The following is a 20,731-nucleotide window of genomic DNA, read 5'->3' as shown; positions in this document are numbered from 1 at the left end:
AGCTTTACCAGAAAGTTCTTCAGACTCCATGCTTCAGGGCCTTGGTTCCCACCCATTGGGCTGTTGCTCTGCAGTCCTGGAGGCTAGCATTGCTTACATTAGCTTGCTGACGTCATGGCCATCTGTAACCCATGTCAAACCCTGGGTGCTTTGAAGTTCAATGTGCAATAAAAGGTTCATTAAAAAAGATGGGGAATCATGAAAATAAGGTTATGGAAATGTTAACAAAGGATCATTTCCTGCTTCCTGTACATTTTTTCCTTTTTTTTTTTTTTTTAATGTATTTCTCTGAGGAATTTATGTCACCATTAAAACTACGGAAGAGTTAAAGGAAGGACAGGCCTGGGTCACAAAGAGGGTGAGATTCCTGAGGAGATATCTTGGCCAAGGCCCAGCCCATTTTCTTAATTGAGAGCTTGGAGTCTAAGGGGAGAATTTACACCAGAAAACAAAAAAAAGTAGGGACAAATCTAGAATTCTTAGGACTAACGGTTGGAACCCAGCATTTTTCACAGGGATGGCTCCAAATGGATTGTAGCAGCCTGCTGTCATTGTGAGGCCTGTGACAGTCTCAGGAACCCTTGGAATCACTGGGTTCCAGCATCTGGGCAGGGACTGGTGCTGGCAGGTGCATCTTACCCACTTGAGGAAGAAGAGGAGAGAGACATGGAGAGAGATGGGAAGCAGGGGACAGAGAAGAGAAAGTCAAGAGGAAGGGAGGTACATGGGATAGGGTGGCAGTCATTAAAACTGCCTTGTGGCTTGCCCATTGCTACACTGGCTCCCTTGCCGGTCATGACCTTCTGATGCTAGCAGAGGTCAAGTTTCAAGCCTCAGGGGTGTTAGACACTAAAAGCAGATCAGTCCCTGGCATGGCCTTAAGGGAGTGCTCTTTCCTGGCCTGGCCACAGCCAGGCATTCAGCCAAGAGGGAAGGCCGTTGGGGGCCCTGTGTTCTGACTTGACTGTGGCCAAATGGACATTCTGGGGGACTTTGGCGAGGCCAGGCTCCAGTCAGCCACAGGGCCAGGCTTCTCTCTCCAAACTAACTGGCCTCCTGGAAGTCTCCTGGTTCTTGTGTTAAAGGAAGGGCAGCCACAGGTGTTGATCCCTGGTAAATACACTGTCACTTCTCTAATGACAAATGGGACACCAGCAGCACCTTTATTTCTTGGCATTCGCGCACACACAGATGCTGAAATAACACACTCTGGGAACCAAAGCCAAAGAAACAGTTCTCCTTGGGGGAAGGTCCCCTGTTTTTCATGGACCCTCCATGCTTGGGCAGTGGGCCTGCCCAGACATAATGCGCGCTCAGCCCCGGCAGCCTTGCTGACCTCTATTTTCGGGGGGCAAATATCCCTAGAGACTCACTTGCTTCTGTGACCATTAATGACCATTTAATTGCTACTCAAGTAAGTAATTATGTGACGATGGCTCCCTTTTCAGCCAGAAGGCCACCGTGCGCACACTTACGCAGTGTTCATGCTACGGCTTCGCCTGACGATGACGACAGTGCCATAGCCTACCCAGGGGAGCGCGAAGACCTTAGCAGATTGCACATGTAATGCACAACCCTGCGAGGTTTGGGGAAGCGCGGCCGGCCGGGCCGGGTTGGGGCCGGACTCACCCTCTCTCTTACAACTCGGCTGTAGTTGAGCCTCATGAGTTCTGCAAACCTCTGCTCGTAGAGGTGAAGCAGCAGCACCAGGTACAAGCCTGAATTCATCAGCTCATTTTGTGCCTAAATATGGAAAAGAGGCTTTTAAGTTTATCTACAAAATATGCATGATCTAAATCATGGGGTGGAGGGAGAAAAAAAGAATAGAGAAAAGAACCACCAACAAAAAATAAAGGAAAAAATAAAGAAATCATGGGGTGGAAGGTAGTGGGGATACCAGGTGACAAAACACCAGGGCAAGGCCTGTCCTTGGGGACCAGAGAATGGAGCAGGAGGGGATTCAGTGTGGAGGCTGGGCGGCCATTCTGGAATTCCTTTCCACCGAGTGGAGGATGCCCTGGGAAAGCTCCATGCGCCAGGCTCAAGCCCATGCTGTGAACATGTATGGGGCGGTTACATGTCAAAGCCTCGAGCTGGGTGTTATGGGGATTGTGGGGCAAAAGGTCTCCGTGCCCTGCTGGGAGCCCATCATCTGACGTGGGAGAGCCTCATTCAGAAAGTTCCAGGACCGGCTGCGCGTGTCAGCTACAATGGAGATGCACAGGGGGAGAGAGACGGGCTTACTAGGACATGGGGAAGGCCTCTTGGATGGTCCTTAAAGGATGGGAGGGCCTCTGGTTGGCTCTGAGGGTTGGTGAGGGCCTTCCAGACAGAGGCACTAAATGCCAGCAAAGGCCTCGGGGCGGAGAGAGCAGAGCATGTGTCGGGCAACATTCCCGACTCACGAGTGTGGCTGGAGTATCTGGGGAAGGTGTTTGTCCTGGATTGAAAAAAAATTTTTGGAAGGTGGGAACCCATCAGGCAGAACCAGGAGTTTGGATGTCACCGTGTGTGTGTGTGTGTGTGTGTGTGTGTGTGTGTGTGTGGTAGCTACTGGCCTCTGACCAGAGGAGTAAACACAATGGGATGTGTCTTAGGAAGGCAGACATTTCTGTGGGAGAATTGGGAACACTGATGCCACAGGTTATTTTATTTTTCTAGATCCCTCGTTTGTCCAGAGAAAAGGCCCCAGGCCTTAGGTTCTGTGTTTCTCTCTATATCATTGGGCTTAATGATGGTCTCACCTCTGGCCCCCGCCCTGGCTGGTCTATTATTTAACTCCCGGACAGTGAGTGTGTGCCCGGCGGAGTCCCAGATGGACTGTGAACCTCAGGGCCTTGGCTCATCCCTTTCCCTTTTGGTCAGTTGGCCTGTTTTGTGCTTCTGTTTTGAATGTCCCCTCCCACCGTTCACAGGCTGTGTCCACAGCTTTTCGAGCTGTCGCAATGTCACCTCCTTGCAGAACTTTATTTGCTCCGATCACCCCTTTACTCCCTGAGTCCTAACTCTTTTGTACACTGCATCTTGCCCTGGGTAATGCTTTTGCTTTTTCTCGGTGGGTGGGTTGTGTTTCATTTTTCTCGCTGGTGCTTGGAACATAGGGAGGTTCCCAGGGAGGATGTGGCTCTTTCTGGCTGATGACAGCTCCTTGGTCCTCAGCTCTTGGCAGCAGCCTAGGCTGCAAGGCCTCACCCTGGGGACCCTTCCTAGACCTTCAATAAATTAGGGGCCATTAGTAATGGCTCCTCCCCCTCTGCTGCTTTGTTTCCCCACCTGGCCTCCCGTCAAATCCCCATGGGTAGGGGTGTGGGGGTGGGCTAGCTGGTGCTCAGGAAGCCCCGTGGGAGACTAAAATCCCCAGCAGAGGACACGGCTCTCTGCCTCACCTTGGGGAGAGGTCAGAAGCGTGACGGTTTTCCTAGGATAACTGAAGCTCAGACCTGACACAGGGACCACACCTCAGTTCTCTTCTCTTCCCTTCCTTCCCGGCCCATCTCCTTGCCCTCGTTCCATCCAGGGTAGCTCAGGAAGCTGGCCCAGGACACACCTCTTCCAGGATGAAACAGCTGCCAGGAAAGGTGCCCAAATTGAGCAAGGATCGATGCGTTCTTCCTTCTGAGTCTGGTCCAAGTCTGGATCTTGCCCATTGTCCCCAAGGTCACGGCTCAAGGCCCCTCCTCTCTCCTATAGACCTGTCTTGAAAGGCTCTAGTCAACTGTCCTTAGCAGTTAGCCTCCTATTTTTAGACTTGGGTCATGTTTTCTGCGCTCTTCTGACCTTGGCCTGGAGCAAGCAGAGAGGAAGTTGCTTGTTTTCACTTTTTTCTCATCGCCTCCTCCCAGCTTCCCCCTGAGTCTGCGCCTCCTTTGCGGCCTGTCTTAGAAGCTACCGCCCCTGGGAAGCCTTCCTAACCCACCCGTCAGCTCCTCCCCGCACACCAAGCCTCGTCCCTTGTTTGCTTTCTCGCTGGCGCTGGCGGTGGCCTCTCGCGAGTTGCCACCGGTTTTCTCTCCAGCACTCTCTTCGCCAGGAAGCCTTTATGCTCAGAGACACTCTGATGCATAATGGCAAATCAATCAGCTAGAAAATGGCTTGGAACTATCAGGTTTGTCTAAGCATTCAGGGAAATCATTTACTTTTTATGACTCAATAAGGCCCGGAGGCATGCAGATGGGAAAATATCCACTAATGTTTTCTGCAGATAATTTGAAAAGTCACTTCTAGCAGATTGTGTCTCTTCTCGGGTCTGTGGGAGGGAACCTGTCACGCGGCACCATCAATCTCCCTGGCCCGGCTCCTTGATGAGCGCCCTTCGCAGAGCCAGTGATGCGCCACAGAGGGGCCGGGCTGACCAATCAGAGGACGCATTCGCTAGTGAACTCAGAGTCGGCTCATGCTCCGAGCCACAAGTGGGAGGGACTTGTTATTAGAGAGAGTTCCAGGACATTTGTTCGGCAAGGGCAAAACGAGCTAGGTTTTCGAGCATTAGTCTTTGGAGCTGCTCCTGACCCTCCCTCCCAACCCAATTGCGTGGGGCATTGACACCCCCGTGCAGTGTAGACGGGGGTGGGGGTGGGGAAGCGGGCTTCAAAGGGAGGGGGCTCGTGAAGCCATGGACAAGAGCCCTGGAGCACTCAGGCTGCCTGCCAGATGTTTTTCTTTCTTTTCTTTTGTCCCACCCCCCCTTCGTTTTGTTTAATATTCATTTTGGCGAAGAGATTTGCTACCTACGGAAATTCTCAATATAATCCACTCAACGAAGCAGACGGCCTGGCTGAATGTTCTATCAAGTCTTCAAACGTGTTCAAGAGATGCTCCCAGGTGTGAGGGTGATTAGGGGGCTGCGTGTGTCCAAGGACATCTGGCCGTGGCTGAGATGGAGCAAAGCCAGGCCTGTGCCTCAGAGCAGTGACAGCCGGAGGCCCGCTGAGACCCTCCTCTGCTGCCAGAAGCACATCTCCATCACGCAGTGGGCGTGGGCCCCCAGAAGGGGCAGCCTGGGGCCGTCAAGCGCGAAGACTTTGGGCAGAGTTTTAACTGCGCGTGGCCAAAGTGCTCCATTTATAAAAATGGAGAAGTAACCTCTATCCTGCCTGTTTGCCCAAGGTGTTAGAGCAAAATGAGCTAATTCAAGGGGACATGGTATTTCACAAAACAAAACTATCCTGTAAGAGGCAAGAATGAAAGATAGGACTCGGGGCAAGGACCCCATGTGCCTTGTTCACGCCTGTGCTGCTCCTGCCTAGCCCAGCACCTGCTATCTAGTGTGTGCTCTATAAATATACGTAAGATGAAAGAATGACAAAAAGTGTATGATTTGGGGCCAGGCAGTGGCCCATTCCGTCATGACTTTTGACGCTAGTGACTTCAACTTGAATATGCATCAAAATTACAGAAAGGGCCTTTTAAAACATAGCTGCTGGGCGCCACCTCTCCCCCTCCCCCAGATTCTGATGCAGTGGGTCTGGGGTGGGGCCAGAGAATGTGTGTTTCTAGCAAGTCCCCAAGGGATGCTGATGCTACTGGTCTGGGGACCACTCGAGGTTGAGAACCACTGCCCTTAAACCAACGATCAACAATTTGTAGCCAGGCAGCTGAATCCGGCCTGAGGACGTGCTCTGGTTGGCAGGCAGGAAGGAAAGGATGGATGAACACGGACTTCCTCAGCTGGGGAGCGCCGTCTTCCTTTTGCCTCCGTTGTGACCCCTCTGTTGCGATGACACTTGCAGGATTCCGACATTTGTGACCTGCCTGGCCTCTAAGGCATTTGAGCATACAATCTGTAATCTCGACTGTCCCTCAGCCTGCTTTCTCGAGGCCCATTTTGGAGTTTGGAACGGTATGTTCAGCTCTTCTCAGAGTTCTTCCTTGCAACCAAAAACTGAGTGCCCCAACCGGAATCTGGGATGAGGCCGATCTCCTGGGTAAGGAGCGACTCCTTCCTGGGCAGCACTCATAGGGGGGACAGATGCCTGTGGGGCTTAATTTTTAGGCATCTTCGAGTCAGGAGGGAGGGAGGGTTGCGTGGCCGCCAGCCCCAATGGGCCTAGGATTGGGCCACCAGGGCCACTCTGCAAACAGCCTGTTAGAGCTCCTAATCTAGCTGCTGGAAGCCTAGGAAAAAACCTTGGCCCTGGGGGACCTACAGAAACCACCCAGTGTCTGAGAGATGGGGGATGATCCCATTTCGATGGCCTGTTAGGGCCCACGGGCAGCACTCTTCCCTTACCTACATGGGTGCATTGAACCAAACCAGGGAAACACTCTGGTCTGAGCCCCTCCCCACCCCCAAAGTCATTGACAATGCTGATTCCCCTCAAAGGCACGTGGAGAGAGGGCTCGCCCCTCTTCTTCCTTCCTGGTCTTCAACATCCCTTCCTCAGGGAGGCCTTCTCTGGTCCTGAGAGTCGGTCAGATCTCTGTGGCTGCACAGCCCTTGCTCTGATCCTCCCATTGAAAGGAAGTGACTGTGTTGGTCTTGGGCACTGAGGTGTCTCCAGCCCCATCTCTGATCTACAACAGGCACCTTTATGTGTATTTCGCCGCTCTTAAAAAAAAAAGAAAATTGATACCTGGCCCCATCCCAGATCAATTCAATCAGAATCTCAGGGGCCCGGCCTGGGCATGAGTATTTTAATAGGGGGAAAAAAAAGACATGAGCTAAATGTTCATTTCAACTATAGCAGATTTGTGTGTGTGTGTGTGTGTGTGTGTGTGTGTGTGTGTGTGTGTGTGTGATTTTTATAGTTTAGGAGAAGCAAAAACCAACCAACCTAAATGAGAAAAATGCATGAGAATAAGTTGGCGAGTTAGCCCGTTAGTTGAGGTTAAGTGAGACCCAGACTGAGCTGAAGTCAGTTCTAGACTTTTTCTGGTTTTGTCCCTTTCTTGGAATATGTCTGTTTTGGGCACCAGCTACCCAGCTTCTTACAAAAGAACCTGTTTGCCAGGAGCATCGGCCAAGATGGCCCAGAGGACCAAGGTTTGGGAGTCGGGAAGGGCCTGGCCCTCAGAAGCCCAGGTAGGCACATCAACTCCAAGGCCAGGCCAAGGGGCCTCGGCAGCTGGGGCGAACGAGCCGAGGGTGGATTACCTCCTCCCTGTCTTTGTGTTAACAACAGTTAAGTCCGCCGTGGTCCATGGAGAGTTTCTGAACTTGTCTAAGGCTGGCTTCCCTACTGTCTCAAGCTTAACCCAGACTGTTAGCACACGGACTCTAGTAAATCGCAACGGGCCATGGGAGTCAGAACTGCTGTGAAAGGGTGTGCCCTCCACTGTTTTCCATCAGCACGTAAATAGTGCGTGCTGGTTCTTGGGACTGTTTTCTCTCACCAGGCCGGGCCTGCCAATCGCGCTTCTACCTGTGATTATAATGAAGGGCATTTTCAAAAGGCTTTGATGGCCTGTCAGGTTCTTACTGAAACTAATTTAAACTCTTTTCTGCTTCCATGTAGAGTAATTACTGTGCTGGATATTTTCCACTTCCCCCTCCAGCTCCACTTTCCACCCTGCGCTGTGGCCTAGAGGCTGATCTCAATGGATCGCATTAACTAGGCCCCCTTGTTCTCTGGCTTCCCATTGGGTTTGGCCAATGGGAGGCCCTGGCGGGAGACTAGCGGGTGGGAGGAGAGCGCGGCTGGGGTAATGACTCTCCTTGTTCTCTCTCTGCTGGGTGGTGGCGTGGTACCGGCTGCTTTCCTCTCCTGAAGGTCACAGGTTGTTGTGACTCTCTCCTATAACTACAGGTCTCCTGATCCTGGTGACTGCCCCCAGCCCTTGTCACTTGAGGCCTAGAATGGTCATAGCGCCAGTCCGAGGATGCTTATTTACACCTTGTTGGCTTCTTTTCCTGCCCGCTTTTGGCCTTCATTCAGCTCTCTTCACTCACCCCTGTGGAGGGTGCCAGCATGTCTCCTGCCTAGATTCTTGCTGACACAGTTCCTTTCGTGGTTCTTGGTCAAAGGTGCTTACAGCCACTTCTCTCAGCTGCAGGAAAGCAGTGATGCCAAGGTTATGGGTCTGACCCCTGCGTGGGCCAGGTGCCTTTTTTCAGTGATGGACTCCAGCCCGGTCCGGGTGCACTTAGCTTCCTCCTTCGAGTCCAGAGAGGCTGGGCATCTCTGAGGCTGTCGCGTGGCGGTTGCATTCCCTGAGCACCTTGCTCTCCACAGGTACCTGGTTAGAGGATGTACTCAAGTCTTTTCCTGCGTCCCATCCTGTCGGGGAGGAATGATCTCCTACTTCCTTCAGACGACAGAACTGAGCTCCAGAGAGTGTGTGTGCTTTCCCTGAGGTCACACAGCAACTCTGGGGAAGGGAACAAGATTTGCGTTCACACGGTAGTCAAAGCTGGTGTGCTTTGCGGTGGGGCATGCCGTGTCCGGCTACAGGAGTGCAAACGTGTTAGTATGACTGGAAAAATGTACCATTAGGGAGTTGCGTCTACAAATACCATTGGTGAACCCAACAGTGCTCGGCCTTCGTGGCTTCACAGAGGGTGAACCATGCAGAGACACTTGGAACCAAAAGGAGTCTTCACTAGCTAAGGCATTTTCCTGGGCTGTACTGTTCTGGCAGTAGTCCATGTAACCTGGCCTGGTCCGGGCGTGTCCTTCTCAGGAAGTCCTACAGGCTCCATTTCCTGAAATAATCTCTGAGAGGACCACGTGGAAGCCTCCTGCGCCCCGGCTGGCACCCTGACCTCAGGCGCCCACAGGGCCTGCTTCCTTTCAGTAGGGTGACCCCAGAAGCACTTCTGTTTCTCATCTCAGTTCTTGGGGCTGGTGACAGAGTGATTTGAGACCCTTGGGCCTCAAAGCGGATGGACACAAACTGCAATTCATTTCTCAGGAAATCCTTTCTTCCTTTCTTTTCCCCTCCCTCCCTCTTTTCCACATCCTGATGCCCAATCTCTTCAATGCTGGTGTGGCACTATGTCCGTTCTAGCACATTTCTTGTTTGTGCTCTATGAGTCTTTCATTCTTACCAATAGTTTCTTCTTTTGTCTAGCAGCCTTCGGATTTTCCACAGGTAACTAAACAATTGCCCAAACTCACACGGAGTGCTATGACGCAGCTGTGCCTTAGGTCTGGACGCAGGTTAATGATCCGAAAGCCAAAACGACTCCCCTGAAGAATGACATCTGATTGACGGACTCCACACCCAGCGTGGAGCCCAATGTGGGGCTTGAACCCACGACTCTGAGATCAGGACTTGAGCTGAGATCAAGAGTTAAATGCTTAACTGACAGAGACACCCAGGCGCCCAACACACCTTATCTTGAGCGAAGTAGACATTAGTCCATTAGCCACACGCGGCTTGTGGCTTCCATATTGGGCAGTGCGGTTCTAAATCAAGGGTCGTTTGCCCGAGAACTAAACATTGAACTATTATCCTGAGCATGAATCACCTGCCCACCTAAGGTTAACTAACGTTCACAGCATTAGAATTGCAATCAGGGGCACCTCGGTGGCTCAGTCGGTCAAGCATCTGCCTTCAGCTCAGGTCGTGACTCCAGGGTCCTGGGATCAAGCCCCACGTTGGGCTCTGCTCATAGTAGGGAGTCTGCTTGTCCCTCTCCCTCTCCCCCAGCTTGTGCTCTCTCTCTCAAATAAAGCCTTAAAAAAAATTGCAATCCAAATGCCCCAGGAGAATTACTTCACCCGGTATTAAAAAGCACACATTAGGTACTTATGACCTGTTTATTAACCTTGAGTAAAGCAGTTTCTTATTACCCAAGAGTTACTTGATATGTAAATTGGGGACCATTTCCTCCAAGACCTGATTTTTTTTTTCTTTGTTGCTATTACACTTACATTACTTCAGCAAATTTGGGTGTGGAGCTTGCCAGACTATGCCTGTTTCTGTGTCCAGTCAGTGACTGTGGCTTCCTACTTTTGTCCCTGACCACAGCAGGACCTCAACCCAGAGTGGCATAGACTTTTGAACCCTGCCACCCCCCACCCCACGCCACCATCATGGTCTGACTTAGTAGCACACCTTCTCGAAGAAGTGAGGACACTCCCAGATTCATCCTATGCACTGGCCTTCTGCAGTCCTGTTATCAGGGAAAGCCTTTCTTCCCACCCTGCATCTCTAACCCACTTCGCCTGTGGAGGCAGAGAGGCGTGAGCGTCCCTTACCCGGGATTGCTGGTGCTTCTGGTAGAAGTCGGTCACATTAAAATCACCCAGGTCGACCAGCAGGCCTCGCTTACACATCTCACAGGTCTTCACGGCGCCTAGATCCGCTCCTTAAATTAAAGAATTCTTTGTTACATGTAACCCTTGGTCTTTATGTGTTCACACCCTGGGTCTCTTTGTGTTGACATTCTGGGAGTGAACTCGTGTGTATTATGAATTCTGAGTTTCAGTGACTTTTTTTTCTTTTTTTAAGTCAGCCATCTTCTGTAGAAAAGGACCTCGAATTTGAGATCTGGAAAATTTCCTTCATAATAATCATTTTCCTTATTATGCAAGCTTCCTATGAGTGAAATTCCCGTGACTTTTAAATAATAGGTCTTGCTGTCTGTTTAAACATAAACATACTGGTTCATAAAATTGGAATCGCTACGTGGAGGCTGAGAGTCTGTAACACAGGTGTTGGCCGAAAAGAGCGAATATTGGCCTGTGTTGTTGCTGCTGTTTCTGACAGACCTAACACAGGTCCAAGCAAATGAGTAAATGGGGACCGAACTGACGGCAGAAGCTATTCTCAGCGCGTGGTTTCAAAATCTGCCTTTGCGCTCGCCCAGGCGACTTCCCACCTGAGAGAGTGAGGGGGCCACGGGCCACGTGTGGGAACCACGACGGCAGTACCCCTGGCCAGCACCTGAGACCAAGCTCAGCCTCATCCCGGAAAAGAAACTTGAGAAGCCTTCCTTTGTCGCAGTGGGTTTTTTTGTTTGTTGTTTTTAAGCATGCATTCTAGGCCAGCACTTTTTCTCTGCTTATCCCAGTCCCCAGAGCAAAACTGAAAGCTGCAGGAACTGTGCCGTGCTGAAGCAAACATGACGCTCTGCGGCTTCCCCCTCACCTGGGTGCTGCATTTTTGCTAATGATGTGCCGGTGTTTATTTTATGCGTTAGCAAAATAGAGGACTGGTTAGTTATCTGCGTGTGTTCAGTAAAGATAGGGTTTGCGCCGTTTTAGACCCCAGTTCTACTTTGCCTCACTGGGGACATGAAGCAATAGTAAATAATAGAGAACTTCAAAAGACAAGGATAAACGGTAATCCCATGTCTGCACTTTGCTTGATTTTTTTTTTTTTTTTAGCGCCATTATGTAATACTTTAGGCTTCTGAGTGTCCCTTGGGTCTTCCGATCTGATCCCACTCAGCACACTCCTACTGACATTGGCGTTTACAAGCATTTAGCAGGGCTTCCGTTACACATTTCATGAGTAATTTTTTCCTGCGCTAAATGTTTAATTGGCCCAAATTTGCAGTAAGATAAAACATCGCATGGCAGAGTCATTAGCAGTCGAGATCCCCTTGTTTCCTCCCTGTCTGAAGGACTGAGTACCCAGCTCTCTGTGGGGAGATGTGTTTAAGCAACTTGGGTGGTGGGCCTAGGTTTCTCCTGCTCAGGAAGATACTCAGGAGGGGGAAGGGATCAGGGAGGAGACAGTTAATCCGATCATTCCGCTGTTCATTCCTCTTTCTCTCTAGGGAGTGTGGCCACACCCCGTGGGGACAGGATGAAGCTCTTAGGCCCCCCTCCCCCCCAGGCTGCCTGGAAGAATGATAATCAAGGAGGAGAACGTAGAAGAGGAGAGAAAGAGGATCCTGGCTATGGGGTAAAAGGTTTTCAGGGAGTTGTGTCTGAAAGACCCCATGGCTATTTGTCACTGAGTTCTTGCATTGCTTTCCCCTGTGTTTTTGTTCAAGTTGCCCTTCTTCCCAAAACCAAGTTTTAAAGAAACCCCCTGTTCTCTGCCAAGAAAACGCCAGCTGACCTACCCAGGTGGCTGTATTTAGGTTATAACCTCCCCAGGGAGCTGAGAAGGGGCTTCACACCCAGTTACAAGATCTGCAAAAGACAGAGCCGACAAAGCTGGCACATGGAAATCTCTTTATCTAATATGGTTCTAGAAAATTAGATCAGTGCTCTTTTCCTGCCCCTACTGCAAAATTGCAGCTTGGCTCAGTTTCTTAGGTGACACCCTCCTTCCCCCACAAATAAAAGGAAGCGGAACTGTTTTTGCCAGGTGTCCATGAGTGGGCACGGCTTGCTGTGTGCTCGTTGAGATTCAACCACTGACCTATTTTAGTTTCCTTCCTCCTGGGAGGGAATCTTAGCATCTCTGCTCAGGCAGGGTGGGATTCAAGAGCAGACTCCAGGATTCTTCTCTCAGACTTGGAAAACTAATTCATTTCCCTCCCATCATTTAAAGGCAGCATTTAGTCCCGCTACTATCCATCAGGGCTGTGAACGAGAACCCTGGGCTCGGGGTGGCGGGGGGGGGGGGGGCATGGCTCTCCTGGCTTCCGCTCCTGGAGGAGAGAGAGCTGCCGTCCAGGCTCTGAGACCCACACTGTGACGTCTCGTTAATTATAGGGCGATGCATGCTTGCCGCCCTTCCTTCCCCACCTACCTGATGTTATTTTCACTTTCAGCCACTTTTTCAGGCACTCCTGATGAACAAACCGCAGGCTTCCCACACAGCCGCAAGGCTCCAGGAGGGGGTTGGTTGGGGAACCCCCTGCAATCTGACAGATGCGACACAGGTCTCCCTCCTCCTCTTCCTCCTCCTCCTCCAGGAGACTAAATGGAAAACAAGCCCTGGTGACCAGGGGTCTGCACAGTTTCTACAGGCTACAACTACTAATACTACTTCCCAGGACGTTAAAGGGAGAGGCCCCACCAGGGCTCCCCAGGCTCCCCCACGGCTCCCTCCAACCCTACTGAAAATTCCTCCAGGTGACAGATAGTACGTGCACGGAACCTTGTATCAGGCTCCTTGGCAGTTACTGACACGTGTGAGCCGACCGGAAGAACCACCCCTACCACCAGAAATCTAGAGGGGGGGACAGGGCTACAGAGGAAGACCATGGAAAAAGGCTGGGAGCCCCTCTCCCAGCTGCGGCCACTGTGAGGGGAGCCGGTGGTGTGCCGTGCTGGTGAGTGTGTGGGGTCTGCAGGCGGGGGCCTGAGTTTGAGGCTTGCCTCTGAAATTTGTGAGTTTGAGAACTCTGGACAAGCTTCTCAGGTCTCTGTTTCCTCACGTGTAGAGCCATGCGATGATAATACCGCCACTACCTAGCTGACAGGGTCGTGGGCAGACCGGATGCCATGGTGACGGTGCAATTGTTCTGAAGACTGTAAAGTGCATCTAGTGTCTGGGGAAGCGTCTGCACACAGACATCACTCAACAGATGGTGGTCGGGATGTTGGCGAACCAATGAACCTGGATGTGAACTCACCGATAGCACAACACTTGGCCAACAAATTATGCCAACTTTCCAGAATGTAAGCTGCTGGAATCTGATACAGATGAAATTGTGAAAATGTAAGCAAATATTTTTGTGTCTAATAACCGATGATTGGAGACTAGCAGTCGATATTCACGTAGGGGGCTCTAAGAAGCCTAAGACTTGTTCGTTAGGATCCTCATGGACTAGGGGCTGTCTGGCCAAGGAAAGGAAACTGGCTAGAGACTAAAATCAAAGAAGAGGAAGAAACGGGCATTGCTCAGTTTCTCCAGAGACCTTCCTCTCCAGGAAAGGGAAGTCTATGAAAAGGAACAGAATTATAGTTTTCTATTACGGGCACAAACAAAAGAAGAGATACAGCACGTTTTTCAAAGACTCAATATCTCCAAGATGTCAGTTTTCCCCAGAATAATCTATAGATTCAATGCAGTTTCAATGAAAATCCCAACAAGCTGAGTCTGAATCATATATAATCAAGGGCTCTTAAGGAACAAAATGGGGAAGGAGGCTTTGCGCCATCGGCTACCGAAACTGATAAAAGCTACAGACATAAGACGATGTAGTATTGGGTTAGGACAAAACAAAAAGGAACAACAAGCCAGAACAGAGAGCTCTGGAACAGACTGGGACAAGAAAAATACAAATCACAGTCCCTAAAGAAGTTGGACGCATTCGACTTCATTAAAATTAAGAATTTATTTTCATTAAAAGACATCAAGAAAGAGAAAAGACAAACTACAAATTGGGAAAAGATATTTCCAACACGCAACTGTTAAAGGATTAGATCAGTGGCCAGAATGTTTAAGGGACTCCTAAAATAAAAGAGAAATATTCTAAAGGAAAAAAGGGCAAAAGATATAAATAAGTATTCTACAGAAGAGGAAACACAAATGGTCATTTGATATTTAAAAGAGCACATAAAATGCCTAACCTCATTAACAGTCAATGAAATTAAGTGTAAATTGAAGCCACAATATCATTTTATTCCCATTAGAGAGGCAAAGTTTTGAAAAGCCAGTCAACGTAAGTGCTGGCAAGGCCGCACAACAGTATACATTACTAGTGAGACAGGAAACGGCCATCCCTGAGCATGGCGGCAGGTGTGCTAACCTCCAGCTCAGCAATTCCACCCCGAGACGAACATCCCAGGGGACTCTTCCCATGTGCACCAGGAGACATTTGCAAGAACATTTACGTGGCACCGTTTGTAGAAAACAGTAGAGAACCCCAGTGCCCATCAACAGAAAATGGCTGACTTGTGGTACATTCATATAATGGAATACCCTGTAGTCGTGAAAGCGAACAAAGTCAAGCCAAAACTATCAACTAGGATGCCTCTTGCTAACAATGCTGGGGGACAAAGCAAGTCACAGAGGAACAGATATTGCATTTCTATGGAGTTCAGAAATAATGGTAGCATTTCTACAGAATTAAAAAGTGTGCACTATATATTGTTTATATATATATATAAATTTTCGCGTGGGAAAACCAGAAAGCAAAAAACTTCCAACAACAACAAAATTAAAAGCAAAGGAGGGGCGCCTGGCTGGCTCAGTGGGAGTTGCATGCAACTCTTGATCTCAGGGTTGTGAGTTCAAGCTCCACGTTGGGTGTAGAGATAACTGAATTAAAAAATTTTTAAAAATTGAAAGCAAAGGAATGATAAATGCAATGCCGGAATGGTTTCCTGGGGACGGAAGGGGCAGGGAGGTTGTAGATGAGGAAGATGAGATAGGGTGGTGGGTGAGGGGCTCAAGGGCTCCAGTAAAGTTCTGTGAGCTGGAAGGTAGGTACCGGGATACGTGGGTTTTGTTTTATTTCGAATTCGCTAATTATTTGTATGCATTAAAGTAACTAACCAAGGGGAAATTTTTAAAGAGTGTAAGTGGCACTGAGACATGGGCTTGAAATATTAAAATCAGGCATAGTGTAAAATATGAGCCATTGTGTACTAAAAATTGCATTTATATGCAAGGATAAAAGACGGGAAGGGAAGTCTTTTTGTAGTGCTCATCTCCGGATTATAGGATTACAGGTGATTTTTTCTTTGAAGTTTATATTTTTTGTATTTCCAAAAATGAACATTTCTGAGATAATAAGAAAAGCATGAGGTTTATTACATAAGGGGGAAAAAAAGGTGTCTGATAAAGTACACAACTCATAGCTGTTTAATGCATTGCCACGCTGAGACGGGGATGCACTTTTAAAAGAAATCATTTCTAGCCCAAAGGCATCACTTTGGGCTGGTGGAAGTCCAGACTCCTGACAAGTGGGTCTGAAGGTATATTTCTGGGTAGGTGTAAATGGGAGCGTGAGAGGCCTTTTGGCCCTTAACCGTGGGTCTGTGTGCTGGTAGCTTACATAACGTGAAAAAGAAAAGGTCCTGCCAACAGGAAAGTTACTCGTTCCTGCAATTGGATAACAATCCTAGAGGAATCGTCGGGGTGCATCCTGTGTCCTGTCTCACCCTCCTGCACACTCATTCACTGCCATGGAATTTTCCCACTTGCAAATGAATATCAATTGGATAATTAATGGCCCAAATGAGCCATAGTAACATACACAAAGAAGGCTTGCATTCAAAGAATCCATTTCCAGATCAGTAAGCCAACATTAGGGCGTGGTAACAGCTGTCATAAAGGAAAGGGTCGAATCCTGACATGGTGTCTAATGATGGCTTTAAAAGGTATCAAATTTCGCAGTTGTGAAATATCCCCAAATCATCTTACAAGACAGTGAAGATCAAAGAAAAGGGCAATCCACAAAAAAGATCTTATTTCTCTCCCATGCATGAGAAAGAACACAGGAAATGGAAGCCGTGGTTACCCCAGCACGGCCCTGCAGAGAACCCAGGTAACCATGGTAACTGGTTGGGACCGGACTTTTGGTTGGAAAGATTCAAAGTCTAGAGCTGTTGGTTGGATTTGCACAAAGTCCCAGGAGAGAGAGCTGGTGAACTTCAAGCGTGGAGTGGTTCACGCTCTGGGGAGACAGCAACCTTTTCGTAAAAAATCCTGGTTCCTAATTGCTGGTGAGAAGAGCTGGCCCTACATAGCAGTCCCAAGCCCCTGAAGTCCAGCAAACTTGCCTTCCTTAAAGTTATGGTATTCAAGGAAAAAACCCTTTGGGAATACTGAAGAGATTGAACTGGAGCACCAAACTTTTCCTCATAGATACATATATCCCAAGAGCAACAAAATAGACAATTTCCTCTATATCAACAATCGTTAGAATGCCAAAGAAGGGCCTATCTATGATTTAAAATTCCCATGATGCTCTAATGAAGGCACCACTTATTTCTACCTGGGAAGCATGGAATAAAAAAAAGTATATACATCTAATTACGAAAATTCCTCACCTTTCTTGTAGTCTCTTGAGTTTCTCAGGGTCTGCCTTTATCTTAATGGCTTCCTTTTCATCCGTGAAAGCAGAGACTGCCGTTCTGTTTCCATTATCATTTTGATTTGGGAAACCAGGGACCGCAAAGAAAGTAAAAGGTATGTTTTCTTGCACGGACCCAGGCACATGCAGATGGCCTTGTAAGTTCATTCTTGATGGAGAGGAGCTGGAAGACTCCACCAAGGACAAGTTGCTTTGAGGATTTAGTAAGAGGTCTTCCGTGTATAATGGAGCCTCCTGAGATGAGCTTGTTAAAGTAACATCTTGTCCCCTGACATCAAATTCATGTGCACTGTTTACTGGAAAATAACTATGGTTTTCAGCACTGACAAATGGATTCCTATTTCTAATGGGGGACAGTGGTCGACGAACATTAAACCTTGGGTTTCCCTCTGAGTCTGTGCCGTGAACGAATGTAGATGACGTTGACAAGTCTACTGGAATATCCGCTCTCAAAGCTGAATGCATGAATGATCCAGGAGTGTTATAAGATGAATTCGCTGGTGATCTTGGAGCTGTTGATCTACCAGAAAGAAAATAGTCAAGCGAATTACTAGAACCGTTTAAATAGGCGTGCCATTCTCTTTCATAATCGTGGGTACCAGGCCTGTCTTCCATTGAAGTACAATCTCTAAAGACATTTTCAGCATTGAGGTCACCATCTAGACTAGTGTCGGATTTGGTGTCCCACGAAGGAAAGGTGCTGTTCTCATGTTCACTGTCACCACTGTCATTCTCTTTAGGAGACCCCCCATCAGGTGGCTCGGGGTCTTCAAACACCCTTGGCTCAGCAGGAGGCATCTCTGTCACTGGCTCCATTGCATTGCTTATTCTTAACGAGCCATGACTAGACTGACTGGAGTCAATTCTTCTTACAGAATTAGCTCTGCAATTTTCAGGGTTTTCCTCAAAATTTTTATTTTTGGCCTGAGTGGCCAATGTCCCAAGAAATCGACTTCTCTTATGATTGGGAGGAGAACGAGGTGGGTGCGTACCAACCAACAAAAGTCTTTCTTCTACGAGGGTCTCTTCTTCCGTGTCATCACCTTCTCCTCCAGGGTTTAAGGATAAAATGGAATAAAAATCTTCGTCTCTGAACCTAAATGGTGCCCTTCTTGGTCCTCCCGTGGTGGTGGTTAGGAGCGGTGGCCCCAAGGACTCACTCAACACCTGAGGGCTGTTTGCTCCTTGGAAGGCCTGAGATGGGCCTGGATGTGGCTCATTCTGGGAAAGAGCACTTGGGTCTCCTTTTTTGGCTCTCTCAGGGGTATTCTCAGTCATGGTCATTAGCTGTGAGGATGAGACTAAGTTTCTTCTCTCTCGAGTTGGCCTCTTCAGCTTACTGTCACTTGCCCACATTGGGCCCTCTTGTGGAACCACTGGATCTGCATGGAGACAAGACAAGTGTATCATTCTCCTATAGGGGCTCATGATGAAAGCCCTCTAACACCAAGGGTGAGAGTCCCTCAAGGCAACAAAGAAGCCTAGGGAAGAAAATATGCGTGGTTACAATGGCTGGAGGTACAAAAGGAGGGCAGTAGAGTTAGCTTCGTTTTACTGCTTCTTGGATTCTCCTTTTGTGTATTTGTGGAGCCCAGGTTGGTTCTAGGGAGACCGGGTGACCCCGAGGATACAGGTCTTTTCTGCAGAAGCTTTGGGAAGGCTGTCCTGTCCAGGTCAGCCAGAGCTGATAATGGGTAAATCTCAAATGATGCTTTTCATTCCAATATTTATGGAGAAGGAAAACCAGCACTCCAGGAATAGTTTCTACAAAAACCAGCAGTGACCCCTCATCTGGATTCGTTCGATGTGCGTTTATGACACTCCTTCATACACAGCTTTACAAAATCTTAAGGAAAGTATAATCTACCTTGGCAGATGGGAGAGAAGGCTCTAGAAGCTGGTGTCTAGTTACCCTGATGATTTTGGTTACATTTACTGCTTAGTGCCATAAAAATTATAACTCTCTGATGAGCTGCTTACCTTCTCTTTGTCACTAGTCCCCAGTCGATCTCTAACCTCTGGCTCTGACAGAATTCTTCCCCCTACCCCCTGATTCTAAAGTATGAAGAGATGTCCAGAGAGGAGGCGGCAAAGGGCCCAAATGGGTGGGAATTTCTAGCGGTGAAATCATGTCAAAACTTGCCTTATAAAAATACTGAATAAGCACTACTTACTGAGGGCTTGTACCGAACGGGCCAAGCACCGTACTAACTGTATCACGTACACACATTTCAGCCTCACAACCCTATGAAACAGGTGCCACAATCACACCACACTCTGAGGGCACCAAGGCTTAGGGAGGTCCCCCCACTTACCCACGGCTGTATTTCTAGTCCGTGATGGTGCGATCATTCGAACTCAAGCCAGCCTGATGCTCCGGTTTGTGTTCATAATCCCTACCCTGCATCCCCCCTTCAGAAACTGGCTGGCCTTCCCACTTCCTCGTGAAAATGAGAATCCGTTTAATTCACTGTGACGTTGTGTGCGCTACTCAGGGTTTTTTACCCTCTCAGTGCGGATAGGACACTGAAAGTACTTCTCTGACTCCACTTCCCTTTGTTCCCTCCCGGCATCGGCCTTCCCGCCCTGCTCCCCTCATGCTGTCCTGCAGAATCTAACGAGGCGCTGCCGTCCCTATCGTTCGTTCAGCTTCTAAAGCCACTCACCCCATAGAGGGGACGGGACTCCACGGTTCGGGGAGGCCTGTGTCAGTACTAGCTCAGGCGAGGATTTGATTTGCAAATCCCCAGAGCATCTGGCCCCGCCAAGGGCCAAGTCAATACTGACTCACTTTAATTGAGGGCCTCCCGGGGAGCGCCAGTTTCTAATGTCCTAATACTCCGTAAGCCTCTTTTATTGTTAACTGCATGGGACACTCAGCGATGCGGTGTGCTTTTTTACTCATCAGCTCTTCCAGAAATCAGTTAAGCTCTCCTCTCAGGCCCCTTGTGGGTTTTAGAAACCCCAGTAGGAGACGCATCAGCGATTCCAGGAAGCCCTGAGCATCTGGCTGTGTATGTATAGGAGTGGAGCTGGTTCGGATCGTGTTCCGAGGGACACATGCTTCTATGGGACCCACTGAATCCTCTTGACAATTTATTTTGGGGGGGGGGCGGGGGGAAGTGATAACAGGAGGTTTGGAAATGCAGGCTCTGGTTGATTACTTTTCATTTTGAATTGGACGAAGGGCCTCAGAGATTAGCTAAGGAGTGCTGCAACCCGAGTCTTCTGGTCTGCCCCGGGATGCACAGCGGCCCCTCTGCCCTGAGCCAATTTAGTTTGGGCTTCGGAGACACCTGCACCAAACAAGCAGTTAGGAGGTGTCACCCAGCGATGCTGGCTTCTGAATGCCGCAGGGCGGCTCCTGGGGATCCCAGCACACCCCAGGGAGTGCATCTCCACCCTTCTTTGTCACCACCACTGTCTTCCTCTTTTAAGGCTCAACCAGCCTTCCCTGGTGTGTTTCCTTTAAAAGTGGCAGACAGCACCATTCTATATTTATGCTATTTTAACCTGATTTCTTACGTCTGTCAGAGAGGGAGCAGATTTCATAGCTCTGGGGCTGGGAATAAAGATCCCCTTTGGTATGCCCAGATGTGCTATTCATAGACCAGGCCCTACAGATTCTGCCTGATGCCTCTTGGGCCCCCTGTGGACTTCAGCTCAGAAGGGAGGGCCTCCCATTTCCGGAAGTTCGACTCCGTGCGACTGAATGTTCTAGAGGCAACAAGATGAAGCCAGAAAAAGCATGTGGCTACCCTCACGCTATGTCTTTGGTCTAGACTTCTTCATGTGCTTGACCAACCAAACCAATGTTTCCTACATTCCAACAGCCATAGACTTTTAACTTTTTCCTCTGGTTATATAAGTTAGTCAATATTCATTTGGAGAAAATTT

General features: G+C 49.0%; 1 protein-coding gene across 1 annotated transcript in view; it reads right to left on the bottom strand.

Moving 5' to 3' along the window:
- Positions 1 to 20,731, bottom strand: part of MARCHF10 (membrane associated ring-CH-type finger 10) — a 78,937-nt gene that overhangs the window by 6,839 nt on the left and 51,367 nt on the right. Inside the window, exons 7-11 of the mRNA XM_087854235.1 lie at positions 16,791 to 18,216; positions 12,595 to 12,764; positions 10,143 to 10,252; positions 1,630 to 1,743; positions 1,492 to 1,493 (exon numbers count right to left, since the gene is read on the bottom strand). Of these exons, the coding sequence (XP_087710361.1) occupies positions 1,492 to 1,493; positions 1,630 to 1,743; positions 10,143 to 10,252; positions 12,595 to 12,764; positions 16,791 to 18,216 (1,822 nt within the window). The remainder of the gene's footprint in view (positions 1 to 1,491; positions 1,494 to 1,629; positions 1,744 to 10,142; positions 10,253 to 12,594; positions 12,765 to 16,790; positions 18,217 to 20,731) is intronic.

This window comes from Ursus americanus, chromosome 23 (genome assembly GCF_024610735.1).
Source record: "Ursus americanus isolate L20-20 chromosome 23, mUrsAme1.1.p, whole genome shotgun sequence".
In the NCBI taxonomy this organism is placed as follows: domain Eukaryota; kingdom Metazoa; phylum Chordata; class Mammalia; order Carnivora; family Ursidae; genus Ursus; species Ursus americanus.
The sequence above is the reverse complement of the archived record's forward strand: the minus strand, read 5'-3'. Positions and strand labels throughout refer to the sequence as shown.